General features: G+C 43.2%; 1 protein-coding gene across 1 annotated transcript in view; it reads left to right on the forward strand.

Annotated features, from left to right (window-relative positions):
- The window catches only part of LOC115457698 (formin BNR1-like), a 107,580-nt gene that overhangs the window by 34,925 nt on the left and 59,769 nt on the right, over window positions 1-12,886 (forward strand). Inside the window, exon 2 of the mRNA XM_030187291.1 lies at window positions 9,042-9,125. Within this exon, the coding sequence (XP_030043151.1) occupies window positions 9,042-9,125 (84 nt within the window). The remainder of the gene's footprint in view (window positions 1-9,041; window positions 9,126-12,886) is intronic.

Below are 12,886 nucleotides of genomic sequence, written 5' to 3' on the forward strand. Positions count from 1 at the left end.
TGCAAACGAACCTTTTCCGGAGATGTGAAGGCAGTAGAACAAGAGGACATGAAATGAGATTGAAGGGGGGCAGACTCAAGAAAAATGTTAGGAAGTATTTTTTCACGGAGAGAGTAGTGGATGCTTGGAATGCCCTCCTGCGGGAGGTGGTGGAAACGAAAACGGTAACTGAATTCAAACATGCGTGGGATAAACATAAAGGAATCCTGTTCAGAAGGAATGGATCCTAAGGAACTTAGCCAAGATTGGGTGGCAGAACCGGTGGCAGGAGGTGGAGATGGTGCTGGGCAGACTTATACGGTCTGTGCCAGAACTGGTGGTGGGAGGCGGGGCTGGTGGTTGAGAGGCGGGGATAGTGTTGGGCAGACATACGGTCTGTGCCCTGAAAAGGACAGGTACAAATCAAGGTAAGGTATACACAAAAAGTAGCACATGTGAGTTTATCTTGTTGGGCAGACTGGGTGGACCGTGCATGTCTTTTTCTGCCGTCATCTACTATGTTACTATGTAACTTCAAACCAAACGTTTATGAAATTTTTTTTTAATGTGCTCAGTTATTTTTGGTGTTTCACTGTGACTCGAAGGCTCGAGATATGTAAAATCACCTGTATCACCATCAAAGCACACCCTACCTCCACACCACTATCTAATCAGAGAACATCAGGAACAATCTCTGCATGTAATAGATGAAATAGTATAAACTTAGCTTTGTGTAAATTGCAGCTGGTGCAGTATTCAATGTTCAGTAGGATGCCAGTGTACAAGGGCTATGCGAGTCTCAAGCCAGAGCAAAACTTTTGTAACTTCAATGCGTTCAAATAACATAGTAACATAGTAGATGACGGCAGAAAAAGACCTGTATGGTCCATCTAGTCTGCCCAAGATAAACTCATATGTGTATACCTTACCTTGAATTTGTACCTGTCTTTTTCAGGGCACAGACCGTATAAGTCTGCCCAGCAGTATTTCCCGCCTCCCAACCACCAGTCCCGCCTCCCATCACCGGCTCTGGTACAGACCGTATAAGTCTGCCCTCCCCTATCCTAGCCTCCCAACCACCAACCCCTCTTCCCCACACCTGCTCCGCCACCCAATTTCAGCTAAGCTTCTGAGGATCCATTCCTTCTGCACAGGATTCCTTTATGCATATCCCACGCATGTTTGAATTCCGTTACCGTTTTCATCTCCACCACCTCCCGCGGGAGGGCATTCCAAGCGTCCACCACCCTCTCCTTGAAAAAATACTTCCTGACATCTTTCCTGAGTCTGCCCCCCTTCAATCTCATTTCATGGCCTCTCGTTCTACCGCCTTTCCATCTCCGGAAAAGATTCGTTTGCGGATTAATACCTTTCAAATATTTGAACGTCTGTATCATATCCCCCCTGTTCCTCCTTTCCTCCAGGGTATACATGTTGAGGTCAGCAAGTCTCTCTTCATACGTATTGGAACACAAATCCCATACCATCCTCGTAGCTTTTCTTTGCACCGCTTCCATTTTTTTTACATCCTTCGCAAGGTACGGCCTCCAAAACTGAACACAATACTCCAGGTGGTGCCTCACCAACGTCTTATACAGGGGCATTAAAACCTCCTTTCTTCTGCTGGTCACTCCTCTCTCTATACAGCCTAGCAATCTTCTAGCTACGGCCACCGCCTTGTCGCACTGTTTCATCGCCTTCAGGTCCTCGGATACTATCACCCCAAGATCCCTCTCCCCTTCCGTGCCTATCAGACTCTCCCCGCCTAACACATACGTTTCCCTTGGATTTCTACTCCCTAAGTGCATCACTTTGCATTTTGCATTTCTTCGCATTGAATTTTAATTGCCAAACGTTAGACCATTCTTCTAGCTTCTTCAGATCTTTTTTCATGTTTTCCACTCCCTCCGGGGTGTCCACTCTGTTGCAAATCTTGGTGTCATCTGCAAAAAGGCAAACTTTACCTTGTAACCCTTCGGCAATGTCTCTCACAAATATATTGAACAGAATCGGCCCCAGCACCGATCCCTGAGGCACTCCACTACTTACCTTTCCCTCCTCCGAGCGAACTCCATTCACCACCACCCTCTGGCATCTGCCTGTCAACCAGTTCCTAATCCAGTTTACCACTTCGGGTCCTATCTTCAGCCCGTCTAGTTTATTTAAGAGCCTCCTGTGGGGAACCGTGTCAAAAGCCTTGCTGAAATCTAAGTAGATTACGTCCATAGCACGTCCTTGATTTAATTCTCCTGTCACCCAGTCAAAGAATTCAATGAGATTCGTTTGGCACGATTTCCCTTTGGTGAAACCATGTTGTCTCGGATCTTGAAACTTATTGGCTTCCAGGAAATTCACTATCCTTTCCTTCAGCATCGCTTCCATTACTTTTCCAATAACCGAAGTGAGGCTTACCGGCCTGTAGTTTCCAGCTTCTTCCCTATCACCACTTTTGTGAAGAGGGACCACCATTGTTCAATATTCATGGTTCCCGACATGGACCATGTTTCACCAATGAATTGGCGTCTTCTTGGGAACTGATCTAAAAACGATGAAAACAAAACATAGTGAAAAAATATTTTAGAACTCGCAAAACAAACCAAAAAATGAGCATAAAATCAACAAAGCTCAATCATTAGATCTACTGAATCATTCAAAATATATAAAATACCTAAAGTATAATGTATTACTTACAGATAAGCAACTATAGGGAGGAACCTCTCCTATCAGAGTGAAAGCCTGCATGAACACCCACACATGCGCCCTACTACTACCACTTATCATTTCTATAATGCTACTAGACGTACGCAGCGCTGTACACTTGAACATGAAGAGACAGTCCCTGCTCGACAGAGCTTACAATCTAATTAGGACAGACAAACAGGACAAACGAGATAAGGGAATATTAAAGTGAGGATGATAAAATAAGTGTTCTGAACAAGTGAACAAGGGTTAGGAGTTAAAAGAAGCATCAAAAAGGTGAGCTTTTAGCTTAGATTTGAAGACGGTCAGAGATGGAGCTTGACGTACCGACTCAGGAAGTCTATTCCAGGCATATGGTGCAGCAAGATAAAAGGAACGGAGTCTGGAGTTAGCAGTGGAGGAGAAGGGTGCAGATAAGAGAGATTTACCCAGTGAACGGAGTTCCCTGGGAGGAATGTAGGGAGAGATGAGAGTGGAGAGGTACTGAGGAGCTGCAGAGTGAATGCACTTATAGCTATCAGCTGACATGCTAGTGTCTATCGTTTCTTCCTGAAAGATTAGCGGGAGGGTAAAGCAACCAGTTGCGGTTCGCATTTGCAGCTCTCTTGTGGGCCCTTTTGATGATTTTACTAGGATGAGCTTGTGATCTAAATCTGTTATAAAGATCTACAGCAGATTTATTGAAATCCTCTTCGGTAGCAGACAGTTTCTTCAAACGTAAAAATTGGCCAACTGGGATACCATTTTTGGCTGTCCTCGGATGGAAACTGTGATAGTGAAGCAGTGTATTCGAGTCTGTGGGTTTCCAATATATTCTCTGTGTTAAATCTCCCATTGTGTAATTCAATGACAATATCCAGATAGTGAATGGCTTGAACTCCTACCACAGATTCAAATTTAATATATCTGTCCACTGAGTTTAAGTAATGAAAAAATTGTTGAAGCTGTTCTTTATTGCCCTTACAAATACAGATGATATCATCGATGAACCTTTTCCACAGGACAACATATTGGAAAAATATAGATGAATAGAGAAACTTTTCTTCGAAATCAGCCATATAAAGGCATGCTATGGTCGGTGCAACCGTGGCACCTATAGCAATGCCATGTGTTAGAAGAAAAATTTGTCCCTCAAATTGAAAATAATTTTTCCGTATCACAATGTCCATAAGCATGTTGAGAAATTCCACTTTTGCAGAAGATATATCTAGTTGTTGCAGATGAAGACCTGCCAATCTACAGGCATTATCATGCGGAATACTAGTATAAAGAGAGACGTTCATAGATACTAGCAATACAGGAGTGTTGTGTAACTCAATATCTTGTAAAATCTGAATTAAGTGCGCAGAGTCTCTGAGATAAGATGGAATAATCCAGATAAGTAATAATCCAGATACTGTGATAGTGGCTCATTAAGAGATTCACTCCCGGACACTATGGGGCACCCAGGAGGATGATGTAAAGTTTTATGGATCTTCGGGAGAAAATCTATGTGAGGTGTACGAGGATACCTTTTAAATAGGTACCGAAATTCTCTGTTCATAATGATACCCTCTTGGGCTGCTTTCAATAGAATATTATTCACTTCCTGTTGGAAAACAAGTCCAGGATCATGCTCCAATGACAAAATTTGTTATCTGACAATTGACGATATGCTTCTTAATGATAATCTTCTTTATCGAGGATAACAACTCCTCCCCCTTTGCAGGCTCGCAATATAATCACTGTTTCATCAGATTTCAAACTTCGCAATGCTTCTCTTTGGATTTTTGCCAAATTGGAAGGTACATATTCCAGATGTTGTACCATTTTATCTAAATCTCGTAGGACTAGACATTGAAAAGCCTCCAGCATAACATCAGCAGGTCTCGGTGGCATCCATATAGATGGTAAAAGATGAAAGGACATAAATGTTTGACTTTCTTCCAGTGTACTACTCTGTTCTTGATGATCAAAATATACTTTCAATTTTAATTTCCTAAAGAATCTATATAACTGTTGTCGATTAGCAAATCCATCATACCAAGTGGAGGGCACAAAAGATAACCCCAATTCAAGAACTTGTGACTGTGACTCCGTCAAAATCTTCCGGGACAGATTATACACTATTCTTTTACACCCCGCTGTGGTCGCCGGTTCTTGTTCGATTTGCCTAGACCTTGTTGTATGGCAGGCTGACTGGCTGAATCCAAGGGTAAAAAAGAAGAAGAAAAGTCTGAGGGTGGTTCAGTGCTAGATGCAGCCAATGTACTGATAGTAGGTGGCCCAGATGATATATTAACTCTTCTAATAGATTCATCACCCGATGAATCACTTGAAGTATTGGTAAAACCAACCTTCTTCATTTTACGATATCATTTGGATCTCTTGTTCACATTCACCCAGGGATATACATACCCTCAGGTATAATCACCCTCATCTCTTTTAAATTTGGCAATCTTTTGACCGTGAATTTCAAGCTTGTATTTTTCAATGTTATTTTGATGAACCAAACCTACTGTACCCACATATAGGTGACACCTACAGCCATAGCTGTATAATTGGGTACAGTAGGGTTTTTGTGGGTTTTAAAGGGCTCACCATACAATATAAGGGGGTAATGGTTAGGGTTACCATATTTGCTCTCCCCCAAAGAGGACACATGCCCCACCCCACCCCTGCCCCTTTCACATACTGCCCTACCCCTTTCACCCCCGCCCCCGTCACACCCCCCTAAGGGTGTCCTAGCCTCCTCTCTCCTATCCTTTCCTTACTGTACTGCCCTGGTGGTCTAGTGACCTCTTTGGGGCAGGAAATAGTCCCCTCTTTCCTATCAATTTAAAATGGCCACTGAGCGTAACCTTGCAAGACTTCTGCAGAAGTCTCGCAAGGCCGCTTCAACTCTCTGCGGCCATTTGAATTGGTGCTGGGACCGGAGTCAGCAAGAAACAGTATGCAGGTGCTCCGGGCAGGAAAGAGGGGGCTCTTTCCTGACCTGAAGAGGTCAGTGGACCACCAGGGCAGTATAGTGAGGGGAGGATAGGACACCATTAGACCCGCCAGCCTGCCTGTTTGTCCAGAAATCCTGACAAACGGGCAGGCTGGCAAAACCCACCTCAAAAAGAGGACATGACCGGGTAAAACCGGACACTTAATAACCCTAGTAATGCTGAGATGTGTACCTAGGACCTTTTATGTCAAGTCCACTGTTGTGCCCCCCCCCCAGGGTGCCCCACTGCTCTGCTGGGATGCCTGTGTGGCCAGTCTACTAGGAAAGCTGGCTCCTTCTATGTCCCAATGGCCTGATTTTAAAGGTTTCTCTCTTGGCTTAGGAAGAGTCTTAAATCTTTGCTGATCAGGGATTCCTTTGAGTCACATTGAGATCATGGTAGGGGAATTTAAGAAAATTTGACCTTAAGAAGGCCCATGGTAGTGATGAATCCTGGCATAAGCCTATTGACTACGATTCACACTGTCTGAAGGTCTACAAAGCCTGCAAAGAGGTGGGAAAATGTGGGATACAAATGCAATAAATAAATAAAGACTTACATTGTGCTAGTGTGGTGTTTTGCTGGGATTGTGACTACTTTGATGTGCTGTCAGCTTTTGATGCTGTCATGAGATTTTGTAGTAAACCAAGAATAAATCAAGCAATCCCTTCCCTCTCTGGTAGTTCAAACAATAAACCCCTAGTGCAAACCAGGAGAATGTACCAACTACTATATGTGTTAAATCAAAAAGGAGGAGCTCCCCCAGAAATATTCACACCCACGTGGTAATCTGTTTAGACCACTAACGGATGAATTATTGCTCTTTGTTCATAAGGTAGCTCTCTCCTGTGATGTTGATGTGCAATAGAGTTAATAAATATGTGCTACTGCAATAAGGCACCTCTTAAAACACTTTTTTGCTCTTCTAATAAGTCAACTCAGCCAGCCTGTAAATTCAATGATAACAATGTATATAATGACAATAGAAAGTAAATCACAAAACTTATGAGCCCTGTGTCGGTGGCTGGCGGTATTAATAGATAAAGGACAACTCTAGCCCGAGTCCCTGATTTTCAGATGATCTTTCATCAGGGACTCGGGTGTCGGGTGGATTTTTCATCGCTTGGGAGATCTATTTTGTCCTGATGGTTAGAAAGTGTCTTTACCACTGCAGCCCTTTGCATTGGAAGCTCACCGACGCAGGGCTCATAAGATAAGTTTTGTGATTTACTTTCTATTGTCATTATATACTACTATAAATTATTTCTATAGCGCTACCAGTTGTACGCAGCGCTTCACAATTGAACATGAAGAAAAGACAGTCCCTGCTCAAAAGAGTTTACAATCTAAATCAGGACAGACAGACAGGACCAATAAGGGATAAGGGTAGGACAGACAGAAGGACACATAGGGAAAGGGACTATTGAACAGAGGAAGACAAAATAAAGGTTACGAGCAAGTGACAAGTTAGGAGTTATATACGTTGTTGTCATTGAATTTAAAGATACTATGCTCTTTTCCTGATCCTTTAGGTTCCATCTAAGGGCCCTGTTTGCTAAGGCACATTAGCATTTTTAGCGGATGCTAACGCTAGAGGCACCTATATATTCCTATGGGTGTCTCTAGCATTAGCACACGCTAAAAATGCTAGCACACCTATAGCACGGCTTAGTAAATGCTTTATGAGGAAAATCAATAGAAATGCCAAATTTTAGCAGCTTTTGTGCTTTTTAGTTTATTGGTGCAAATGAATTTAAGGTCCTTTTTTTTTTTTTGTAATTAGTGCACCATGTTTCATCTTCATTGTTTTTGTTTGTGTGTCTTCTGTCCTTGGAGCTACTCATGTGTCAGTGGCACCTCTGACACCTCAGTAATGATTTCAATTGCACAGTGCTGTCTCTGCCCAGAAATATGCCTGGCCACTCTGTGCTGAATACCCCCTTCTATTCTCTCTCTCCCTCCCTCCCTCTCTCTCTCTCTCACACACACACACAACAGGAAATAGTGGATTAATAAGAAATAATGTACAACCAAAACAACAACAAATTCAAACAAGGAGTTAAAGCAAAGTATAATCCACCTAATAGCCCACACACAGAGAGGGATTTAAGGCACAATAACAGAGGAGGATAAGAGTAAGGAAAGTTTCCCCAAGAAAACAGTAATAACAAGCATTACACTAAGTCTAAATCCAGATCCAGAAATACAAGAAGTAAATTGTAAACTATGCCTTCACTGATCCCTTACTCTCTTGAAAACTTATGAATATCCGGAAACAGCAAACTTGCAGAGAAATTTTAACTGAAAATTAGCATCGAGAGACATCTGGGAAGACTGATACCTTCCCTCCAAAAATAGACATTCAAACTTTTGAAAGATAAAAATAAACTGCAAGGGCAGATCTAGATGTTACTTCAACCATAGCACTCTCTCGCCATTTATTTTTGTGTGTGTCATTTATGTTTTACTTTGAGTAGAAATGCTCTATACTTTTATTATAGCTTGTGTGTTATATAACACTCCTTTTCATTTCCATCATCATGTTCATTCCCACCATCTCCTGCAGAAGAGCATTCCAGGCATCTGTCACCCTCTTCATGGAAACATATTTGATGTTGCTTTTGAATTTCCCCATTGCAGCTTTATTTCATGTCCTTTAGTTCTATAGCCTGTCCTTTTTCTGGTACGCATATGTTACTCTCATTTCATGTTTTAATGGTAGACTGGAATTTTTGACAATTATCATTCCCATTTCACTTATTCTTTAAAGCCAGGGCACTGGTATACTTTATGAGAAGACTACTGCTATCCTAATAAAATAACATGCAAAACAGAGTCATTGTAGAAGAAAGGCAGCTAAGGTGAAGAATAACCTTTCATAAACTCCAAATTAATAAAAAATGTATTCAAATTTAATTTTGCATAGAGAGGAAGCACTGAAATATGGATAGCAAAAAGTTGTCAGTTTCATAGCTCTTATCCCTTAGTGTAGGGAGGAGAATATGGCACTTTACCTTTTAAATAAAGGGTGTACTGTTTTTTTATAGCATCTGAAATCACTGGTTTTAGTTAAGGCCAGTTGATCACACAGCATTTCTGGATAAACCCTTCTTCAGTATTTCATCACCTAAGCTTGCATATGCCTGTGCGTACACCAATGGTGCAACAACAAAGTTAAGAAAGTGAATAAAGCGTGCACATATATTTTGCATAATGCTTAGGGTTGTATGCCCCATTTCATTAGAATATTAAAATATTTAGGGAAAACCCTTTGAATTTTACCAATATAGAGAATTTCTTTTAATATTAAGATCACTCACACTTTCTTTTCAGTAAAACATGGCATTTCTCAAATTTCTTGAATCTGATCTAAACTTGTGTACTTGGTTTCAGGTATTTGCTACAGAACTGATGAGACTCTCGGCCTGCTGCAAGTCCTTCCTTTCCTCCAGGCTGACATTAGGGAGGTGTTTGAAAGTAAGCTTTATTCCTTTGTTTACAATACCGTATTTTCATTATCTAGGCACATGTACCACAGTTGCTTCACAAAATATACACATGCACATTGGTTTTGGATGATAGCTATATTTACTGGATCTTGCTGCCATCCAAAGGCTGTTTTAGTTTAATGATATTTTAATCCTTTGGATTGACTTTTAAATGTGATACTTTAATGAGGTTTGTGAACTTGTATTTTTTTCAAATAATAGCCTGGAATTTTTTCCAAATGGATATTTCCATACAACACGTCACCATATTTGTGGACCTACTCTCTATAAAGTAGGCAACTGGTGTGCTTTTTTAAAAACCCGCACTAGTTTTATGAACAGGAAGTGAGCCTTACACAACTGAAGGAGAGCTCTGGAACGAGGGGACATTACTACTACTACTACTACTATTTAGCATTTCTATAGCGCTACAAGGCATACGCAGCGCTGCACAAACATAGAAGAAAGACAGTCCCTGCTCAAAGAGCTTACAATCTAATAGACAAAAAAATAAAAAATAAGTAAGCAAATCAAATCAATTAATGTGAACGGGAAGGAAGAGAGGAGGGTAGGTGGAGGCGAGTGGTTACAAGTGGTTACGAGTCAAAAGCAATGTTAAAGAGGTGGGCTTTCAGTCTAGATTTAAAAGTGGCCAAGGATGGGGCAAGACGTAGGGGCTCAGGAAGTTTATTCCAGGCGTAGGGTGCAGCGAGACAGAAGGCACGAAGTCTGGAGTTGGCAGTAGTGGAGAAGGCAACAGATAAGGATTTATCCATGGAGCGGAGTGCACGGGAAGGGGTGTAGGGAAGGACGAGTGTGGAGAGATACTGGGGAGCAGCAGAGTGAGTACATTTATAGGTTAGTAGAAGAAGTTTGAACAGGATGCGAAAACGGATAGGGAGCCAGTGAAGGGTCTTGAGGAGAGGGGTAGTATGAGTAAAGCGACCCTGGCGGAAGATGAGACGGGCAGCAGAGTTTTGAACCGACTGGAGAGGGGAGAGGTGACTTAGTGGGAGGTCAGCAAGAAGCAGATTGCAGTAGTCTAAACGAGAGGTGACAAGGGTGTGGATGAGGGTTTTGGTAGAGTGCTCGGAAAGAAAGGGGCGGATTTTACGGATGTTGTAAAGAAAGAAACGACAGGTCTTGGCGGTCTGCTGGACAGAGAAGGAGAGAGAAGAGTCAAAGATGACCCCAAGGTTTCGAGCTGAGGAGACAGGGAGAATGAGAGAGCCATCAACAGAAATAGAAAACGGGGGGAGCGGGGAGGTGGGTTTAGGGGGGAAAATGAGAAGCTCGGTTTTGGTCATATTTAATTTCAGGTGGCGTTGAGACATCCAGGCAGCAATGTCAGACAAGCACGCTGAAACTTTGGTTTGGATGCAAGGTGAGATATCGGGGTAGAAAGGTAGATTTGGGAGTCATCAGCATAGAGATGGTAGGAAAAGCCATGGGATGAGATTAATGAACCAAGGGAAGAAGTGTAGATAGAAAAGAGGAGGGGACCAAGAACAGAACCCTGAGGTACGCCGACAGGCAGAGGGATAGAAGTAGAAGAGGATCCACCAGAGTGAACACTAAAGGTGCGGAGGGAGAGGTAGGAAGAGAACCAGGAAAGGACAGAGCCTTGGAATCCAAGTGAGGACAGGGTATCGAGAAGTATGCTGTGATCGACAGTGTCAAAAGCAGCAGAAAGATCAAGAAGAATGAGGATGGAATATTGACCTCTGGATTTAGCCAGTAATAGGTCATTGGAGACTTTAGTAAGCGCAGTTTCGGTTGAGTGGAGAGGGCGAAAACCAGATTGTAATGGGTCAAGAATAGCATGTGAGGAGAGAAAATCAAGGCAGCGGCGGTGAACAGCACGCTCAAGTAATTTGGAGAGAAAAGGAAGGAGGGAGATGGGTCGGTAATTAGAGGGACAAGTAGGGTCAAGTGAAGGCTTCTTAAGGAGAGGTGTGACCACAGCATGTTTAAAGGCAGCAGGGACAGTCGCAGTGGAAAGTAGGTTGAGAATGTGACAGATAAAAGGAATAAGAGTAGGAGAGATGGCATTAAGAAGGTGGGTGGGAATGGGATCAGAGGAACAGGTGGTACATTTTGAGGAAGAAAGGAGAAGTGTAGTTTCCTCAATAGTAACTTCAGGAAAGGAGGAAAGGGAATGAGGGGGAGGAGAGAGAGGGGAACGGACTAGTGGAGGGAGAGCTGGTGAGGTAGAGAAAGCAAGGTTTATCTTTTGAACCTTGTTGTGAAAGAATTCAGCAAGGGTCTGAGGAGATAATGAAGGGGCGTTGGGGGAGGGGGCACCTTGAGGAGAGAGTTCAATGTGGTGAAGAGAAGTCGAGGATTAGAGCCAAGAGAGTTGGTCAGTTGGATATAATAATCCTGTTTGGCACATAAAGAGCAGATTGGAAGGAGGTCAGCATGAACTTAAAGTGTAAGAAATCAGCAAGGGCCCGAGATTTCCGCCAGAGGCGTTCGGCGGAGCGGGTACAGGAACGTAGGTAGCGGATATTAGAATTCAGCCAAGGTTGGGGTTTTGTACGCCTTACAGGGCGGGTCATCAAAGGTGCAACAGTGTCTAAGGCAGAGGATAGAGTATTGTTGTAAGAAGAAACAGCCTCGTTGACAGACGTGGATGGTGCCACAGTAGAGAGGAGGTTTGAAACATGGGAGGATAGAGATGAAGGGTCAATATCGTGAAGATTCCTAGATAAATTAGATAGGATAGGACGGGACTGGGAGGGAGGAGATTTAAGTGTGAAAGTTATAAGATGGTGATCAGAGGAGGGATGATCAGAGGCAAGGAAACTAGAAGGTGAACAGTTGGAGGAGAAGATGAGATCAAGACAGTGACCATTTTGATGAGTGGGGGAGGTGGAGCATAGTTGGAGATTAAAGGACGACGTTAAAGCGAGTAACTTGGAAATATAGGAGTTGGAAGGATCATTAGCAGGAATATTAAAGTCACCAAGGATGAGAGAGGGGGAGGAAGGATCATGGAAGAAGGCAAGCCAGGCGTCAAAGTCACTGAGAAAGGATGAAAGGGACTTATCAGGGGGACGATAAATGACCGCTATTCGAAGAGGCAGAGGAGAGAAAAGGCGGATAGAGTGGACTTCAAAGGAGGAAAAACAGTGAGATTGAGGTGGAAGAAGGGGTTGAAATCTGGAGGAGGGAGAGAGAAGTAGTCCAACACCGCCCCCACGGCCAGCAGGGCGAGGAGTATGTGAAAATAGATAACCACCATGGCACAGGGCTGCGACTGAAGCAGAGTCATCAGGGCAGAGCCAGGTTTCTGTTATGGCGAGCAGATGGAGGTGACGCGAGATAAAGAGGTCCTGGATATAGGGGAGTTTGTTACAGATAGAGCGGGCATTCCATAGGGCGCAAGAGAAGGGCAGAGAAGAGGAGGGGAGTAGAGGAATAGAGATGAGGTTAGAGAGGTCACGGTGAGATCTGTAGAATTTGGATAATAGTTGGTGAGGAGGGCCAGGATTGGGATTGATGTCACCAGCTGAGAGTAAGAGAAGGAGTAAAAGAGAGCGGAGGAGAGTAGGAGAGGTGTGGTCACGAAGGCGTCGAAGGCGAGAGGTATTTAGGTGACATGGGGAAGGCAAAATGGAGGGAAGAAAGAGACGGAGATTAAAAGCCAAGAGGGAGGAAGAGGGTAGGAGAGAAGGTGAGGTGATGAAGTCAATGGATGGGAAGTGAGTTCCTGTAGCGGAGAGAGGAAGGGGGTGAGGGAAAAGA

Source organism: Microcaecilia unicolor, chromosome 1 (genome assembly GCF_901765095.1).
Source record: "Microcaecilia unicolor chromosome 1, aMicUni1.1, whole genome shotgun sequence".
Taxonomy (NCBI): domain Eukaryota; kingdom Metazoa; phylum Chordata; class Amphibia; order Gymnophiona; family Siphonopidae; genus Microcaecilia; species Microcaecilia unicolor.